The sequence below is a fragment of the Doryrhamphus excisus genome, chromosome 20 (assembly GCF_030265055.1).
Source record: "Doryrhamphus excisus isolate RoL2022-K1 chromosome 20, RoL_Dexc_1.0, whole genome shotgun sequence".
In the NCBI taxonomy this organism is placed as follows: Eukaryota; Metazoa; Chordata; class Actinopteri; order Syngnathiformes; family Syngnathidae; genus Doryrhamphus; species Doryrhamphus excisus.
In genome coordinates this window covers 9,090,543-9,107,699 of record NC_080485.1, presented here as the reverse complement: position 1 = coordinate 9,107,699, position 17,157 = coordinate 9,090,543, and the positions used below count along the sequence as shown (strand labels likewise).

Genomic DNA, 17,157 nt, shown 5'->3' with positions numbered 1-17,157 from the left:
AAGTCCTAACCTTTGAATCAACTTTGTACCTGTGCATAGTTCTCCAGTTGGAATGCATAATGAATGTATGCATAAAGAAAGTCACTTCCCACCCCCTCTTCTTCTTTTCCTCTTTCCCATCATCTCCTCACAGTTTGCTGAATGCCAACAAGATCCACTGCGTCCGTGCCAACACCTTCCAGGACCTGCAGAACCTCTCGCTACTGTCACTGTACGACAATAAGATCCAAACTCTAGCCAAGGGCACTTTCACGTCACTGCGAGCCATACAGACTCTGTGAGTAAAGCACATGTTGATAAGCACACATAAACAGTTGTTGTTGTCGTGGAATGGTGTGTTAGAGAAGATGGTAAATCTATCATCTTCAGAATGTTCATACAGCCAGATCAGAAAAAATCCTATCCATCCTGGTCACTCTCAATGAGAATTTGCTTGTCTCTACCCTCCAGTCACCTGGCCCCGAATCCATTTATCTGTGACTGTAATTTGAAAAATCCTCTCCATCCTGGTCACTCCCAATGAGAACCTAAACATCCTTATCTGTGCTAAAGATAGCAACGCTTACATTCATATTTGCTGCCATTGGAGAGTCTGACTGGGGGAACCTGGGTTATAGTCTGGGTCCTTCCTCAAACCAATTTGCTTGTCTCTACCCTCCAGTCACCTGGCCCAGAATCCTTTTATCTGTGACTGTAATTTGAAAAATCCTATCCATCCTGGTCACTCCCAATGAGAACCTCAGCATCTGTATCTCTGCTAAAGATAGCATCGCTTACATTAATATTTGCTGCCATTGGAGAATCTGACTGGAGGAACCTGGGTTATAGTCCAAGTCCTTCCTTAAACCAATTTGCTTGTCTCTACCCTCCAGTCACCTGGCCCAGAATCCATTTATCTGTGACTGTAATTTGAAAAATCCTATCCATCCTGGTCACTCCCAATGAGAACCTAAACATCCTTGTCTCTGCTAAAGACAGCAAAGCTTACATTAATATTTCCTGCCATTGGAGAGTCTGACTGGGGGAACCTGGTTTATAGTCCGAGTCTTTCCTCAAACCAATTTGCTTGTCTCTACCCTCCAGTCACCTGACCCAGAATCCATTTATCTGTGACTGTAATTTGAAAAATCCTATCCATCCTGGTCACTCCCAATGAGAACCTAAACATCCTTATCTCTGCTAAAGATAGCAATGCTTCCATTTATATTTGCTGCCATTGGAGAGTCTGACTGAGGGGAACCTGGGTTATAGTCCAAGTCCTTCCTCAAACCAATTTGCTTGTCTCTACCCTCCAGTCACCTGGCCCAGAATCCATTTATCTGTGACTGTAATTTGAAATGGTTGGCTGACTACCTGCGCTCCAACCCCATCGAGACCAGCGGTGCCCGTTGTGCCAGCCCTCGCCGGTTGGCCAACAAACGCATTGGACAGATCAAGAGCAAGAAATTCCGCTGCTCTGGTAGGATGATGTTCTCTAAATGTCTCTCTTTGGTTGTCTCTTCTCTTTAGCTCTGCTATACTCTCTCCATATTTGCTGATGAGTTATTACATTTTATATATTATATTATATTATATTTGCCGACGTGAAAGTGGTGCTAAAAAGTGTCATCCATGTCCTTGTGATGTCATTTCCACATTGCAAGGGCTCAACTTCTTGTCTTTTTCTGTATGTCAAGTAGTACAATCACTTTCTAATCTGTGTCCATGTGTGTCATATACATTGTGTCATATATAAACTTTATATATGACCGAAGCATAGCAACCATCCCCAAGCTATGCCTTCCACCAAGCTCTCACTGACATCCGTCCCTCTGTGTTTTCTCCATCACAGCCAAAGAGCAGTACATCATCCCAGGTGAGTTCATAGCAGTCATTGTCTGCCTCCTTGCTTTAACTGTTCAGCATCATTTTTCAACATTGCTATGTATTCATGTCAATGTTTTGCCATGTTGGTGTAAAAAGAAAAACAGATCCAAGTGAATCATCTTGGAAGACAGGATTCAGGGGTATTGATGCTGTGAGCTAATTGGGCCTGCGAGGGTCGGTCGCTACCTTTGAGTGCATTTTAATATGATAAACATGTGTTTCCACACATGGAATCCGAAGACTCTTTGCTTTGGCATGAGCGTACATATTCTCTCTCACCCAGAGGGTTAGTAAGTGAGTATGTGTCTATGTCAGAAAAAAAAAATAAAGCTCACCAAGGGACATAAGATTCCTATCGGCGGATGTTTCCGGATTTCTGAACAAGGGAACTTCCAAGCAAATAACTAGGAGGATCAGTGATAGTGTGATTCACCGTCTTGACTTGCGTGCTTGTGTGTAAATGAATATGTTTGTGGGCTAATGTCGAGATAATGTTGCACGCCGCCTTAGAGAACAAATGGGAGTTATACTGCACCAGTCAAAAGTTTGGAGACAGTTTCTCATGCTATTAAATGAGTTGGCGTATCTAAACTTTTTGGTTGAACTCAAAGAGTACACTTCATCGCCTTAAAAGGGAAATGCACTTTTCGGGAATTTTGCCCCTCATTCACAATCCGTATGTGAACATGACCACATTTATTTCCCTTTACTGTGCATTATAACACAAGAAAACAAGTTAATATTAGCTAGCTAACAATGCACATAATTGGGACAGACCTATTTAGACTGTGAAGCCCTTTAAAAAAACCTCTAACAATGTTGCATTGTTTGATATACACGCTGTGATCATGCACTAACAATTAGTATCTTGATATATTTTGATGATTTAAAGCACTACCGAAACTTCTTCCTCAGGTGCATTGATTTCAAATACTTATGCTAGCTCCATCAACAACAGCAGCGTAGATACAACGACAACACTTACAAAGTCCGCCCTCTTTGGGATGGCTGTGTGTTCCAGTCCTTGGGTAAAAAAAGCTATCGAGGCGTTGTATTACCAGATAAATATAGTTTTTCATGTTAGCTTCTACAATACAACAATACCGATGTAGCTTGGTTAATATATAAGTAAATCGAACACTGTGGGAGGGCTTTAGCATCAAAATTGGTGTTTCCCATAACGTCCGTTATTAGCTAGCTCATATTAACTCATTTTCTCATGCTAGAATGCCCAGAAAAGGGAAAAAATACTTAATAATGATTTGGAGGGCGGCACGGCGGTCTAGTGGTTAGTACACAGACCTCACAGCTAGGAGACCAGGGTTCAATTCCACCCTTGGCCATCTCTGTGTGGAGTTTGCATGTTCTCCCCGTGCATGCGTGGGTTTTCTCCGGGTACTCCGGTTTCCTCCCACATTCCAAAAACATGCTAGGTTAATTGGCGACTCCAAATTGTCCATAGGTATGAATGTGAGTGTGAATGGTTGTTTGTCTATATGTGCCCTGTGATTGGCTGGCAACCAGTCCAGGGTGTACCCCGCCTCTCGCCCAAAGACAGCTGGGATAGGCTCCAGCACCCCCCGCGACCCTCGTGAGGAAAAAGCGGTAGAAAATGAATGAATGAATAATGATTTGGAGTGCATGAGAAAGTGGGAAACAAAACAAAACACTTTTACCAAATGGTGTGATTATGCACATATGCTTTATTGTATGGACAAAAATATTGGGACACACCTCACACTAAAATCTTTTACAAGGTCGTCCCAGAAGAGCACACGCTGTTACAGCAACAATGGTTGAACCATTTCCTACAATCATGTCACGGTGTCCCAATAATTTGCCCCCACAAGGCAGCAAAGCTGCAAAGAATTAAAAATATCCTCACCAATGAGTCATTTTTAGCCTTTTTTTTTTTTTGAGACAGGAAACCCCCCATATGATGTTCTTCTCTTTGGGGTTCTATGCAGTAAAAGTGTCACCACCATGTATATCTTATTGATAATGATGATGATGATGAGTCACTACTCTCCCCCGGCTCTGCAGTGTCGTCACGATCAAAGCCGCACGCTCAGGCTTTCATTACTTCCTCTCCGGGCAGGAAATGCTTTTTTCCTGTTGTCTGGTCTGAGGAAAAGTTCCTTAATGATCTGTTTCAGTGAGGAAGTTATTTCTGCGAATGCACTTCTCTCTAATAAAGTCAACAATGAGGCTTTGCGGTTATGCAATGGCTTCGGGTGCCTTCCCATTATTTGGACAAATTATCTGTACTTTTTTTTTTTTTTCTCCTGCTTGGTTGAGGTTTTCCTGCTGTGGTTTGGGTGGCCCGCGGTGTCCCGGTGACGTAATGTGCAAACTTCACAGAGAGGTGCACCGCTGTGAAGCATGCAAAAGGGGAAAGGGACATAAAATGTTATTCTAACAGAAAACACCGGGCTGTTCCCTCTAAATGGAACACATACACACACACGCTGTTCTAAGTGGCTCCCGGAGCTGTTCCATTATTGAACAGCCATGATGTATCTGGCAGCACACTTTTTGGCACGTAACGTCTATTCATAGACAGAGGAGGTGCAGGGAAACATCCCACACTCCCCTGCCTGCCTCCTTCTTGCTCTTCCTCCATCAGCACCTCCGCCTCTCACCTTTCATTCCCGTCTCATCTGTCTTCTTCCCTGCTTGTCTTCACGTCTTCCACCTGACTCTCTTCCTTCCTCTTGGGTCCTCTGCTTCACTGAAGCTGACTGTCCAAATCCTTTTTGCCGTCCTTATCTCCGTCTCCCTCGGTAGCGTTTTTATTTTTTTCAGCCCACTGCTCACCTCGCTAAAATAAGCCAGTCATTGATGTGGCCCTTATGAATGGTAGAGGAGGTTCTGCTGCAGGCACTTCAGGTCAACCCCCAAGTTAGGGAAGTTGTGTCCCGATGCGGAGCTAGGAAGGGATTTTGCGTGACTCGCAAAATCGTGGCTGATGCAGCATTACGTGACAGTTTGTGTTCCCCCCCCCCTTGCTACAGGTGCCGAAGATTCCCGTCTGAATAACGCCTGTAACAGCGATCCGGTGTGTCCTGCCAAGTGTCGCTGTGAGTCCAACGTTGTGGACTGCTCCAATCTGAAGCTCACCAAGATCCCTGAGCACATCCCATCATCCACCACTGAGCTGTAAGTAATGTGTTTAATGCGGGCAAGTGAGCGTAGATCGCATGACAGCAGTGGAGGATTTATATGGACGAAACCTGGTGGGGCATCAACCACCCAAATGGGGCATTTTAGTCTTTTGTGATATTATGAGGAGCACAAATACTAAAAGTAATTACAACACTGCACACATGAAGTTTTAGCTATCAACCAGACAAAATTAGAACTAGAATTATCTGTGTTTTCTGGACTATACATGGCAATTTTTTCCTGGTTTGGCTGGTCCTGTGACTGGTACTCCGGAGCAACTTATATATGTGGACAGCCACAAGAGGGCGCTGTAGGTTTGTGTGCCAGTATCTGCTACTGCTATCACTCCTTTTCATTCATTCATTCATTTTCTACTGCTTATCCTCACGAGGGGCACAAGGGGTGCTGGAGCCTATCCCAGCTCTCTTTGGGCGAGAGGCGGGGTACACCCTGGACTGGTCGCCAGCCAATCACAGGGCACATATAGACAAACAACCATTCACACTCACATTCATACCTATGGACAATTTGGAGTCGCCAATAAACCTAGCATGTTTCCATGTATCCGGAGAAAACCTACGCATGCACGGGGAGAACATGCAAACTCCACACAGAGATGGAATTGAACTCGGGTCTATTAGCTGTGAGGCCTGCGCGCTAAACACTTCTTCACCGTGCAGCCTATGTCATTATTGTCTATTATATTCATTCATTCATTTTCTACCGCTTATCCTCACGAGGGATGCTGGAGCCTATCCCAGATGTCTTCGGGCGAGAGGCGGGGTACACATATAGACAAACAACCATTCACACTCACATTCATACCTATGGACAATTTGGAGTCGCCAATTAACCTAGCATGTTTTTGGAATGTGGGAGGAAACCGGAGTACCCGGAGAAAACCCAAGCATGCACGGGGAGAACATGCAAACTCCACACAGAGATGGAATTGAACTTGGGTCTTTTAGCTGTGAGACCTACACGCAAACCACTCGATCACCGTGCAGCCTATGTCATTATAGTCTATTATATTATACTGTTATATATTACTAAATATACATGTTTCTACTATTTTCTCAGACGCCTCAACAACAATGACATCACTACTCTGGAGGCCACTGGAGCCTTCAAGAGCCTTACCCAGCTGAAGAAAATGTAAGTGCACTTTTACTTTCACTTTTGCTTGCCGTAACTATTGTTCCTCATTCTGTGTTTGCCTTCTGCAGTAACCTCAGCAACAACAAGATCACAGAAATTGAAGATGGTGCTTTCGAGGGCGCCTCATCCGTCAATGAGCTTCATCTCACGGCCAATCAAATCGACACGGTTCGGAGCGAGATGTTCCGCGGCCTGGAGGGACTGCGCATGCTGTAAGCGAAATGTACTGGTGAGCTATTCTATTCCAAAGGGCATCACGTTATATATATATATTTTTTTCCATCACAGGATGCTGAGGAACAACAAAATCAGCTGCATCCACAATGACAGCTTCACAGGTCTACACAACGTGCGTCTGCTGTCTCTGTATGACAACCAGTTGACCACCATCACCCCTGGAGCCTTCGATACGCTGCAGACCCTCTCCACCCTGTGAGACTACGCTGTCATCAGCACCCTTTTTACTCTCTTCCATTGCCCCTTAACTCCTTACCTTCTAACTACATCCACTATCACAGGAACCTTCTGGCTAACTCCTTCAACTGTGACTGCCGGCTGTCCTGGCTGGGAGACTGGCTGAGGAGCAGGAAGATTGTCACTGGGAACCCTCGCTGCCAACGCCCTGCTTTCTTGAAGGAGATCCCTCTGCAGGATGTGGCTCTGCCTGATTTCCGCTGTGAGGAAGGTAAGTCACCCCTACGACGACAACACTTGTGCAGCCAAGATGCGACTACAGGTTTATTTAATTTAGACAATAATCACTTAATTTGAGCAAGGCATATTTCAATGGAGAACAAGCAGCATAAGGAAATGGATGTATGGTACTACAATGCTACCAGAAGGATGCTGATGTCATTGCAGCATCCCAATAAATGCATTGCACAGATGGGAAAACTTTAAAAGAACTAATTTTTTTTGTTGTTATTTTAAACTTGTATTGGTACATGTTTGCATATTTCTCAGGTATACCTTTTGAGTGTTCAGCTGCTGTGTGATGAGTTTAGTCTGTTCTATTGTTGCACTGTTATATGTAATGACTTCCTGCAATGTTCACTGGGTTGACAAGCTCGTTGTGAGTGCCCTGATAGCTTGTGATTGGCTCCTCACTGACTTACGCATAGTAGTTCTGAAGTAAAGGAGATTTCAATGGAGAACAAGCAGCATAAGGGAATGGATGTATGGTACTGCAATGCTGCTTCTGTCCACCAGAGGAAGACAGAAGGATACTGATGTCATTGCAGCATCCCAATAAATGCATTGCTCAAATGGGAAAACTTTAAAATAACTATTTTTTTGGTTATTTTAAACTTGTATTGGTACATGTTTGCATATTTCTCAGATATAGTACCTTTTGAGTGTTCAGCTGCTGTGTGATGAGTTTAGTCTGTTCTATTGTTGCACTGTTATATGTAATGACTTCCTGCAATTTTCACTGGGTTGACAAGCTTGTTGTGGGTGCCCTGATGCTGCCTCTGTCCACCAGAGGAAGCCAGAAGGATGCTGATGTCATTGCAGCATCCCACAGATGGGAAAACTTTAAAATAACATTTTTTTGTTGTTATTTTAAATTTGTATTGGTACATGTTTGCATATATCTCAGGAATACCTTTTGAGTGTTCAGCTGCTGTGTGATGAGTTTAGTCTGTTCTATTGTTACACTGTTATATGTAATGACTTGCTCTGAGTGCCCTGATAGCTTGTGATTGGCTTGAGATACAGTTTCCTCACTGACTCACGGATGGTAGTTCTGAAGTAAAGGAGATTTCACAAGATTAGAACGTAGCCATAAATTAGCTGCACTGCTGTGTAAGCAGCATGGTTCAGTGTTTAAGAACAAAATAGCATCTTATAGAGTAGAAATTACGGTATTTCAAAGTTTCATTACAGCTACATTATTTATTGAAAAGTTGTACTGTCATGAAAATACTTGCTGAAATGTGGGGAATGTACTCACTTTTGTGAGATACCGTATATCCTCCCTCAAAGGGTGAAATTATTCAAACTTTCTCAAAGTTTGTAAAGTTTTACTTCAACTTTGTAGCATGAAATCACCTGTCTGACAAATTATGAGCAAGAGCTGCACCAAACTGCCTGACATTATCTGAAATAATAAGAGTTATTGTCCAGGTCTTTGTTTAGCAAATAGATTGCAGCTCATCGATGTCAGGATGAGTGGAGCTTATTGAGAGCTTTGCCTTATTGACTCGTCAGCTTATTTGCTGCTGAATTAATGTTAGAATGGTCTCCAGGCCTTGGGGCCAGCTTCCATCCTTTGTCCAAAGCCAGTCAATATTATATTACTGAGGCTCCTTTATCTCTTGCCCAGCAGACTTCCTATGTTGTTCCTTTGTCTCAATGCCCCGCTGTCACTTTGAGAGATTGTGCTATTTGTGTTTTTTTTTTGTTTTTTTTTGTCTGGCCTTTAACTTTTCACTCTTTCAACACTTTCTCAGACCGCTCTGACAGCTCAGATTGTGGCTGTTATCTATCTTTGTCATCCCACCTTTCTCTGTCAGACCACTTTTCTGCTTTTTTTTTAACCTCAGGCTATGAGGAGTCAAGCTGCGTGCCCAGACCTCAGTGCCCCGGTGAGTGCACTTGCCTGGAGACGGTGGTGCGCTGCAGTAACAAGCACCTCCACACGCTGCCAAAAGGAATCCCCAGAAATGTGACTGAACTGTAAGTGCATTTGTTATGCTAATTGTGAGGTATTTACTGGTACTGAGGTTGGGGGAACCAAAGGCAGGAAATGGATGAAAATGTAGTCATTCTTGATCATGGCATTTTTATATCGTTTAGAATAAATCAGTTGGAGGCTAACTAGTTAGCTCACTCGCATGCAATGCTTAAAGCCGTAGCTATCACTTGCTGTGGTGCATTAGCTATGTGATGTAAACAAAGAGTAATAGGGGTGTAAAGGTCACTATAGGGGTGTTATTTCATGCCCACAGGGCTCATGAAAATTTTCTACCGCTTTTCCTCACGAGGGTCGCGGGGGTGCTGGAGCCTATCCCAGCTGTCTTTGGGCGAGAGGCGGGGTACACCCCGGACTGGTCGCCAGCCAATCACAGGGCACATATAGACAAACAACCATACACACTCACATTCATACCTATGGACAATTTAGAGTCGCCAATTAACCTAGCATGTTTTTGGAATGTGGGAGGAAACTGGAGTACCCATAGAAAACCCACGCATGCACGGGGAGAACATGCAAACTCCACACAGAGACGGTCGAGGGTGGAATTGAACCCTGGTCTCCTAGCTGTGAGGTCTGCGCGCTAACCACTTGACCGCCGTGCCCTGTTTTTCAACCTGTCTTGCTCATATTTGACAGACTTGTCTCTTATTGGGGCTGCACGACGGTCGAGTGGTTAGCGTGCAGAACCAAGGTTCAATTCCACCCTCGGGCCATCTCTGTGTGGAGTTTGCATGTTCTCCCCGTGCATGCGTGGGTTTTCTCCGGGGACTCCGGTTTCCTCCCACATTCTAAAAATATGAAAAAATTGGCGACTCCAAATTGTCCATAGGTATGAATGTGAGTGTGAATGGTTGTTTGTCTATATGTGCCCTGTGATTGGCTGGTGACCGCCTCTCACCTAAAGACAGCTGGGATAGGCTCCAGCAGCCCCTCGCAGGATAAGCACTAGAAAATGAATGTGTGTTGTTACATTGTATGGCCGTTGCTTTGTGCACTGGCACAGAAAAGGCCCTAAAAACATGTCTAGATTTGAAGGCTAAATCCATCTAATTGATTAAGAGGTGTGCCCCAACATTTGTGCCTTTAGTACACGTAATGTCTTGGGGAGGGACAGGAATTGACAGATATTTTGTGCAGATACAAAAGAAAACACATCTCATCATTTGGAGAAGAGTGTGGAGGAAAGCGGCCAAGAAGCCCTGCAGTTGTTCTCTCAGACGTTCTTCTTATGTTCTCCCTGCAGCCCTCAGGGCTTACACTGATGTCACTGTCTCACTCAGGGCCAACCATCAGTGCGTAGTGTGTGTGTGTGTGTGTGTGTGTGTGTGTGTGTGTGTGTGTGTGTGTGTGTGTGCATACTTGTGTCAACGCCAAAAGCCTGTCCACGGGAGCATAGGGGAGCAAGAGGACATTTTAATGAGCACTTTTCAATGGAAAGGGGAGGGAATGGAACTTTCCAATACTGCTCTGAGTGCTTTACACTTATTCACACACACACACACACACACACATAGTGCAAGCCTGAAGGCCTGTCATTGTCCCAGCAGGTGTGACCAGGTGGGCCCCTCTGTTCTGGGCTTTCATGTAGTCATCTGGAGCGCTCGCTGCACCGTCATTATCCAAAGTGTCCGCTGCACCATCATTACCTATCATTACCCTGCAGTCCAAAGCCCCCTAACTAACCGGTACACACCCCCCCCCCCCTTTTTAACGCACTCCTCGTCTCCAACTCTTGAGTACAGTCAACAACAATAGCAGGAGAAAGGCCCCCGCAGGGCCCTCTCAGGCCCTAAATGAGCCATTTGTCAGGGTGGCAGGCCTCTGTAAGCACTTTGCACTGGCAGTAAAGCGTCTGATGTCAACGGTGGTGGGCTGCATGGGAACACACATGGATGTCATTCCTGGGTTGCATCCAGGAATCATGGAATCTTGTCTCCCCGTAGTGTGTAGTTTACAACCCGACTTCCAACTGTACACGTTTTGATAGCAACACTGCTACATCCTCTTATAATCCTCTTACTTCCATTCTCAAGCAGCTGCACCCAAGTTGCCTTCCAATAAAAGCAACATTTTTGAAGGAAATATAGTCTTAAGCGCTAATAAATAACAGTAATAGTAAATCTAAGACAGGATTATTTTCCTCTAAGCATTAAATTATGTATTCAACTTTTTCCTCAGGTATCTGGATGGGAACCAGTTCAGCGTGGTACCAAAAGAGCTCTCTTCGTTCAAGTTCCTTCAGCTGGTGTAAGATTCCGTCTTTGGTCCTGCCTTCTTAAAAAGATCCCAGCAACAAGCTCACATCTACGTGGTTTTTTTTTTTAGGGACTTAAGCAACAACAGGATCAACTCTTTGACCAACTCGTCCTTTGCCAACATGAGCCAGCTCACCACGTTGTAAGTGCACACACGTGCTCTCAAACGACCATGTTTTTAAAACACCGTGAAGGAACACGGCGTCTTATGTTCATGTTTATTAAGTGTTTATTTAAATTCACTATGATTGCATTACAGAATCCTGAGCTACAACTCCTTGCGCTGCATTCCCAAAATGGCCTTCAGTGGACTGCACTCCCTCCGTCTGCTGTGAGTTTGCAAAGCATACTCATTATTTTCTCTTTAAATATGTTTATTCTTTTTTTTTAATATGACAAAAACAACATAGGTCAGCACCACTAAAGAGCATCTTATATTTTTAATATAAACTGTCATATTATTATTGCTACTACTTCTGATAATAATAAGGGCTGACGCTCTTTTATAACTAAGCTGGAGACATCAACAGCAGTGCTATTGACAGCCAATGATGCATTCATGGACACTCCAAAAATTATAATAATGTCTTACTCGTGTGTGTATGTGTGAATCCAACTTAAATTACTTGGTGTCTTTGAACGCAACTCTTCATGGCTCATAATAACCTGGTTAAGGTGTGATTGGAATGGTGATTTTCAGACATATCTTTCAGCTTGATGGTACTATTAGTAGTAATAATAATATTAACTCATTTTTTCCCAGACATTTTGGATGATATTACTGATTTTCAAGGCACACTAGGAGTATCAGAAAAAAAGTTTGTTGCTACCTTTCTGTTGCTAACTTTCTTTAGTAATCAGCAGTACATGCTCAAGCATAACTTTCACTTTGACGCAAATTTAGCCATATATATATTTAGCCAAAATATATAAACAACGGGCTGCATGTTGGTCAAGTGGTTAGCACATAGGCCTCACAGCTAGGAGACCCGAGTTCAATTCCGGTTTCCTACCACATTCCAAAAACATGCTAGGTTAATTAGCGACTCCGAATTGTCCATAGGTATGAATGTGAGTGTGAATGGTTGTTTGTCTATATGTGCCCTGTGATTGGCTGGCCACCAGTCCAGGGTGTACCCCGCCTCTCGCCTGAAGACAGCTGGGATAGGCTCCAGCACCCACCCCCGTACACCCCCGCAACCCTTGTGAGGATAAGCAGTAGAAAATGAATGAATGAATGAATATAAACAACGATGCCACAACGTAAACAACACAAAAAACGGTTGTTTTACTTGAAAATAGAAATTCCATCATTAACTATTTCCAATCTTCACATTTGGAACTGAACTGTGTGTGTGCATGCGTGTGCACATGTGTGAATGCATTCCCTTTAATGAGCAATCATCCAATGATACAAGACTCTGTGTTTTTTCACTTCCTGGTTGAAAGTCACAGGCCGAGTTCTTATAAAATGCACTTCTGCCACCTTACATTTTTCCGGCTTAAATTCACGCCAAACATGCTCACTTCTATTGTGGAGTTGCATCATCACAACTTTTTGTCTCCACTGCAAAAAAAAAATAGTTGCCCTAATACTTCGTTGGTAGCAAATGAATTAATTGTGTTTTTGCATTAGATTGCATTTAAGCGCATTAGCAGTTTTTAGATACTGTAGTAGTAGTAGTAGTAAAAATATTACTAATGATAATAATAATAACGTGAAAATAGGAATTGAGATGCTTTCTTTTTGATTTATTTTATTATGGGTAACACATGAAAGAGCATCTTTTATTCTAATCCACAGTTTTCAGAAGTTTAGTGGTCATTTTCTAGTCGCTATTGATATTTCTCTCTTCAAAGAAATTAATAAGGTACAAAAAAAATGTCCAAAATAGAACAAAAAAAAAGTTATTTTCAGAGACGGGTTCTGCAAAGAGTAATTAAAGAGAATATCTGACAACAGCGAGGAGGCCAGCAGATGCTGAGAATGTTTGATAAACTCCAGAGAACCGAGCCGTCTAAACAGTTATGACAGCTTATGAACGCGCACACAAACACAACCTCTGACCCATTTTCGCAGCGTAAGTGGCGACGGTGCGATCCCGAAGCCCACACCTCACTTTCTGCTCCGACAGAAAGCCACACTGTGCACAATCACCCTGACACTGATTACCAGAGAATGTTCACCCCCCCCCCAACTAACCATAATGGCTTTGACTCGGCCTGCCAGCCTTTGATTGTGGACTCTCAGTGACCGTGGCCTCCATGTGGAGGAGTCGGTCTGCTCAATAACTGAGATGTTGGATATAAACGTGTGCGACACGTAAATGATGAAACTGCTGGAGCTGCGGCCAAACACACATCAGCAGCATAGCCTAGCGCTCTGACTCAAGTGTACGACTTCGCTCGGAGCGGCCAGACACGGTGGAGACTCACACACAGTGTGTGTGTGTGTGTGCAGCCTATAGGCTTATGTGTAGACTCATCAGCCCTCCCATGTGTGCTCATAGAGGGCACACTTTTTTACTAGAGACAACAAAGCATTTTACGGTGGGATATGACTAAAGCCCCCCCCACACACACACATTAATACTCCACACAAAGCCTGAGAGGCCTTTTAGCGCCCGACGAGAGCAAAAGCTTGGTCATCATTAGCTTGATGTCGCCCCTCGCTTTGCCTTGGCTTTGATCCCTAATGAAGCACCATCCGTTATTCCTGCTCTTGCTCACTCACGCCAGCCTTACGTCTAGAATGCTGCCTGTGTGACGCCATGTGAACACCCCCCCACCCCTCCACCCCACGCCAACACCCCCAAATGAAAGCCACACACATACAGACTCACGGCTATATATTTTTTTTTGGGTGCTTTGATGACTTTTTCAAAAGATGTTTTGGACATTTAAAAAAAAATGTTTATTGCTTCATTTAGTATAATAACATACTGTTCATTATAACTCCACACAATCATGGATATATGTAAAAATATTTATTCATTCATGCATTTTGCCCTTTTATCCACACTCAAACATCATAGAAAGCTAGATAGATAGATCGACTTTTTTTATTGTCATTGCACAATAACACAGCGGTGAAATTGCCAACAAAATGTATTTGTCTGGCTCCCGTATAATAATAAATAATAATAATAATAATGTGGTGAATAAATAGATGACAACAATGTACAGCGTAAACAGTAAATTGCACAAATAATTTTGAATAAATAATAATAATTTAAAGTTTTGCATGTGCGTGTGGGCAGGTAAAGGGGCTTTTTCATGGTAAAACTTCCAGTTTTCACACAAATACACAACATATGTATTACTAAAACTAGAATTTGAATATTGGTCCTTTGATCCAACTTTTTTGGTTTTTTTTTTTTACTTTTTGGGCATTTCGGCCAGAAATGTTATTTTTTATGTATTTGTTATAGTTTCTTCATTTAGTGGTAAATAATATAAAATTTCCACACATGCATGGGTATATGTAAAAATGTTTATGAATTTTGTCAAGACCCAAATTTTTGAATTTTTACATAAAATTATAATTTTTTAAATAAAAAATGTAATAAAAAAATTGAATAATAAAAATATATTTTTTGATTTAAATTAAATTACATTTTAATTTTTGAAAAATGATTTTTTTAACTTTTGAGTCAAAACTTTGGACTAAAAAAACACTTTTGAAATATATTTTTAAAAATACAACACACATATCATACCTTTCACTAATCTTTTTTTTCCTTTTAATGCGTTGATCCAACTGAAAAAACACTTTTTTGAAAACTTTTTGAAAATATCCACTTCCTGTTTCGAGCGCCACCTTCCACCTTGATATGGGATGTCTCTGAGCCCAGTGTGGATGAAACATCCATGTCTTTCCCACCGAGCCGATCAATCAGACACCTCCTATTAAATGTCACTTTACTTTCTTTACTCGGTAAGACCCACAAAACCAAAGCGACAATGAGCTCCGTTTAATAGTTTCGACTTTTAAGAGTTCAAAGTTGGCGTAGACGTTGCACCCTGAGGTGCCAGAAACCTTTATGAAGCTGCACTTCTGGCTTTACAGAGCAGTAAAAAACCAGAAGAATCATTAACGCTTCAAACAGAACACAAGCTATGTGCTTTGGTTGTGTATGAAGTTTGCGGTTTTTCGCTGCTTATTAATACGCTGCTAATTGGCCTGCTGGGTATTAGTTGTGGGGAATAAAGGCGTGGGTAAGGTAAGGTGCGGAGGGGGGGGTGGGGGAGGTGTAGCCGAAACAGCTCCAGGGTGTGGCCCACCAGGAAAGTGATGTCCAAATGTACAATAGTGAATTTTCCAGCATTTTGCATGAAGTCATTATTCCAAGTGATGGCGGCGTGCATGCTGGCCAATAAGATGCTGTGATGTCATGATGTGTACAGCTGCACACAAGACATGCAGAGAAGATGTCATTATTATGGGAGTGGATCAGGTTTCTTCCCGGAGACTCCCTGGCTCCCTTTTCTCCCATGAGTACTCTGCCAGGCTGGGCTGGCACGCTGCTGCTGCTGCTTGGCGCGGTGCCCTCTGCTCGCCAGCCGCCGCTCACTAATAAGCATTTGCCAGCGCATTCAGGCCAATTAACTTGTTTTCTCAAGACGCTTTCGGAGTGTTCAATATGGCCGGGACAGTTTCAGTGGATTTGGACAGTTCATTCCGGAACACTGCTCATCCTTCCCGTATGAAGTCATAGAAACGAGAATGATGTGATGCGGCATCAAACTGTCACCATGGTAAATGAAAATAAACGGTACTGCCAATGTTAGTCATGTTCTTAAATGTCATACAAGTGTAAAGTGCACAGAATAACATGGAAAAATTCTACTAAAACACTTAATCTTTTTTTTAAAGTCTGCAGATAAAAAAGCCAAAATAATAACAAACCTCTGTTAGCCAGAATCCAATAAAACATTCCAAACAAATTCCAAAAATTCCATTTTATTCTCAAAATGTATTGACTTTTTTTGGGGTGAAATTCTGACTTTTTACTCATATTAGAATATCTGTCTTTATTCTCAAGTTTTATTTTTTATATGATATAATTACTTGTAAAGGCATTTCAACCACTTTGAGGCGTAGCGTTCAAGTGTGGCTCAGAGTTACGAACGTTATACAGATTGTTGACATGTTATACAGATACAACCAAATCAGCACAATTTTGTGGCGGAAGCCGATATTATCAGCAGCCATTTGTGGATAATGACTCTCACTATGGTTTGCTGGAGTCCCAATGCTTAAGAAATGGTATATATTGCAACTAAATGTTCCGTATCTTTTAAATTTATGGTAAAAATAACCTAATAAATCACAACGTTGTAAAATTCCCATTTTATTCACAAAATGTATTGACTTTTTTTTGTAAAATTCTTTATTTTTTATATGATATAATTACTCTTAAAGGCATTTCAACCACTTTGAGGCGCAGCGTTCAAGTGTGGCTCAGAGTTACTAACTTTATACAGATTATATTATTATATATATATATATATCAGATCAGCACGATCTAGTGCCGGAAGCCGATATTTTAATTCTTATGATATTGCAACTAAATAATCCGTATCTTTTAAAGTTATGGTAAAAATAACATCCTAATAAATCACAACGTTGTATTTTATTCACAAAAAGTATTTACTTTTTTCTTGTAAAATTCTGACTTTTTACTCATATTAGAATATCTGTCTTGATTCTCGAGTTTTATTTCTTATATGATATAATTACTCATAAAAACTGGGCGTGCATAACACCTTTGGGGTCGGACTAATCATTTGGTTATAGATCAATTTCTGATGTGATGTAGAATATATGACTTTTTTATTTTTTTGAACAAACTCTCTTCAAGGTAATTTGTTTACGGTCCCTAGTCAAGGCACAGTGAGGGGGAACTACCCCTGTAGCTACGGAGCCAAAATGAAACTCACTTTGTCTGCATGGTGGTGTAGTGTTTTCGTCTTCATGCGGGTGGTGGGGAGTCGAGTGGCAAGCACTTT

The 17,157-nt window shown here is 42.2% G+C and overlaps 1 protein-coding gene across 4 annotated transcripts in view; it reads left to right on the top strand.

Annotated features, from left to right (window-relative positions):
- The window catches only part of slit1a (slit homolog 1a (Drosophila)), a 126,915-nt gene that overhangs the window by 94,108 nt on the left and 15,650 nt on the right, over positions 1-17,157 (top strand). For 2 of the 4 annotated variants that reach the window (XM_058058544.1, XM_058058542.1), the window contains exons 13-24: positions 134-277; positions 1,296-1,459; positions 1,832-1,855; positions 4,881-5,025; positions 6,112-6,186; positions 6,258-6,401; positions 6,478-6,621; positions 6,708-6,874; positions 8,736-8,868; positions 11,069-11,137; positions 11,216-11,287; positions 11,405-11,476. In XM_058058544.1, coding sequence (XP_057914527.1) covers positions 134-277; positions 1,296-1,459; positions 1,832-1,855; positions 4,881-5,025; positions 6,112-6,186; positions 6,258-6,401; positions 6,478-6,621; positions 6,708-6,874; positions 8,736-8,868; positions 11,069-11,137; positions 11,216-11,287; positions 11,405-11,476 — 1,353 coding nt within the window. The remainder of the gene's footprint in view (positions 1-133; positions 278-1,295; positions 1,460-1,831; positions 1,856-4,880; positions 5,026-6,111; positions 6,187-6,257; positions 6,402-6,477; positions 6,622-6,707; positions 6,875-8,735; positions 8,869-11,068; positions 11,138-11,215; positions 11,288-11,404; positions 11,477-17,157) is intronic. The other 2 variants (XM_058058545.1, XM_058058543.1) reach the window with 1 other exon arrangement.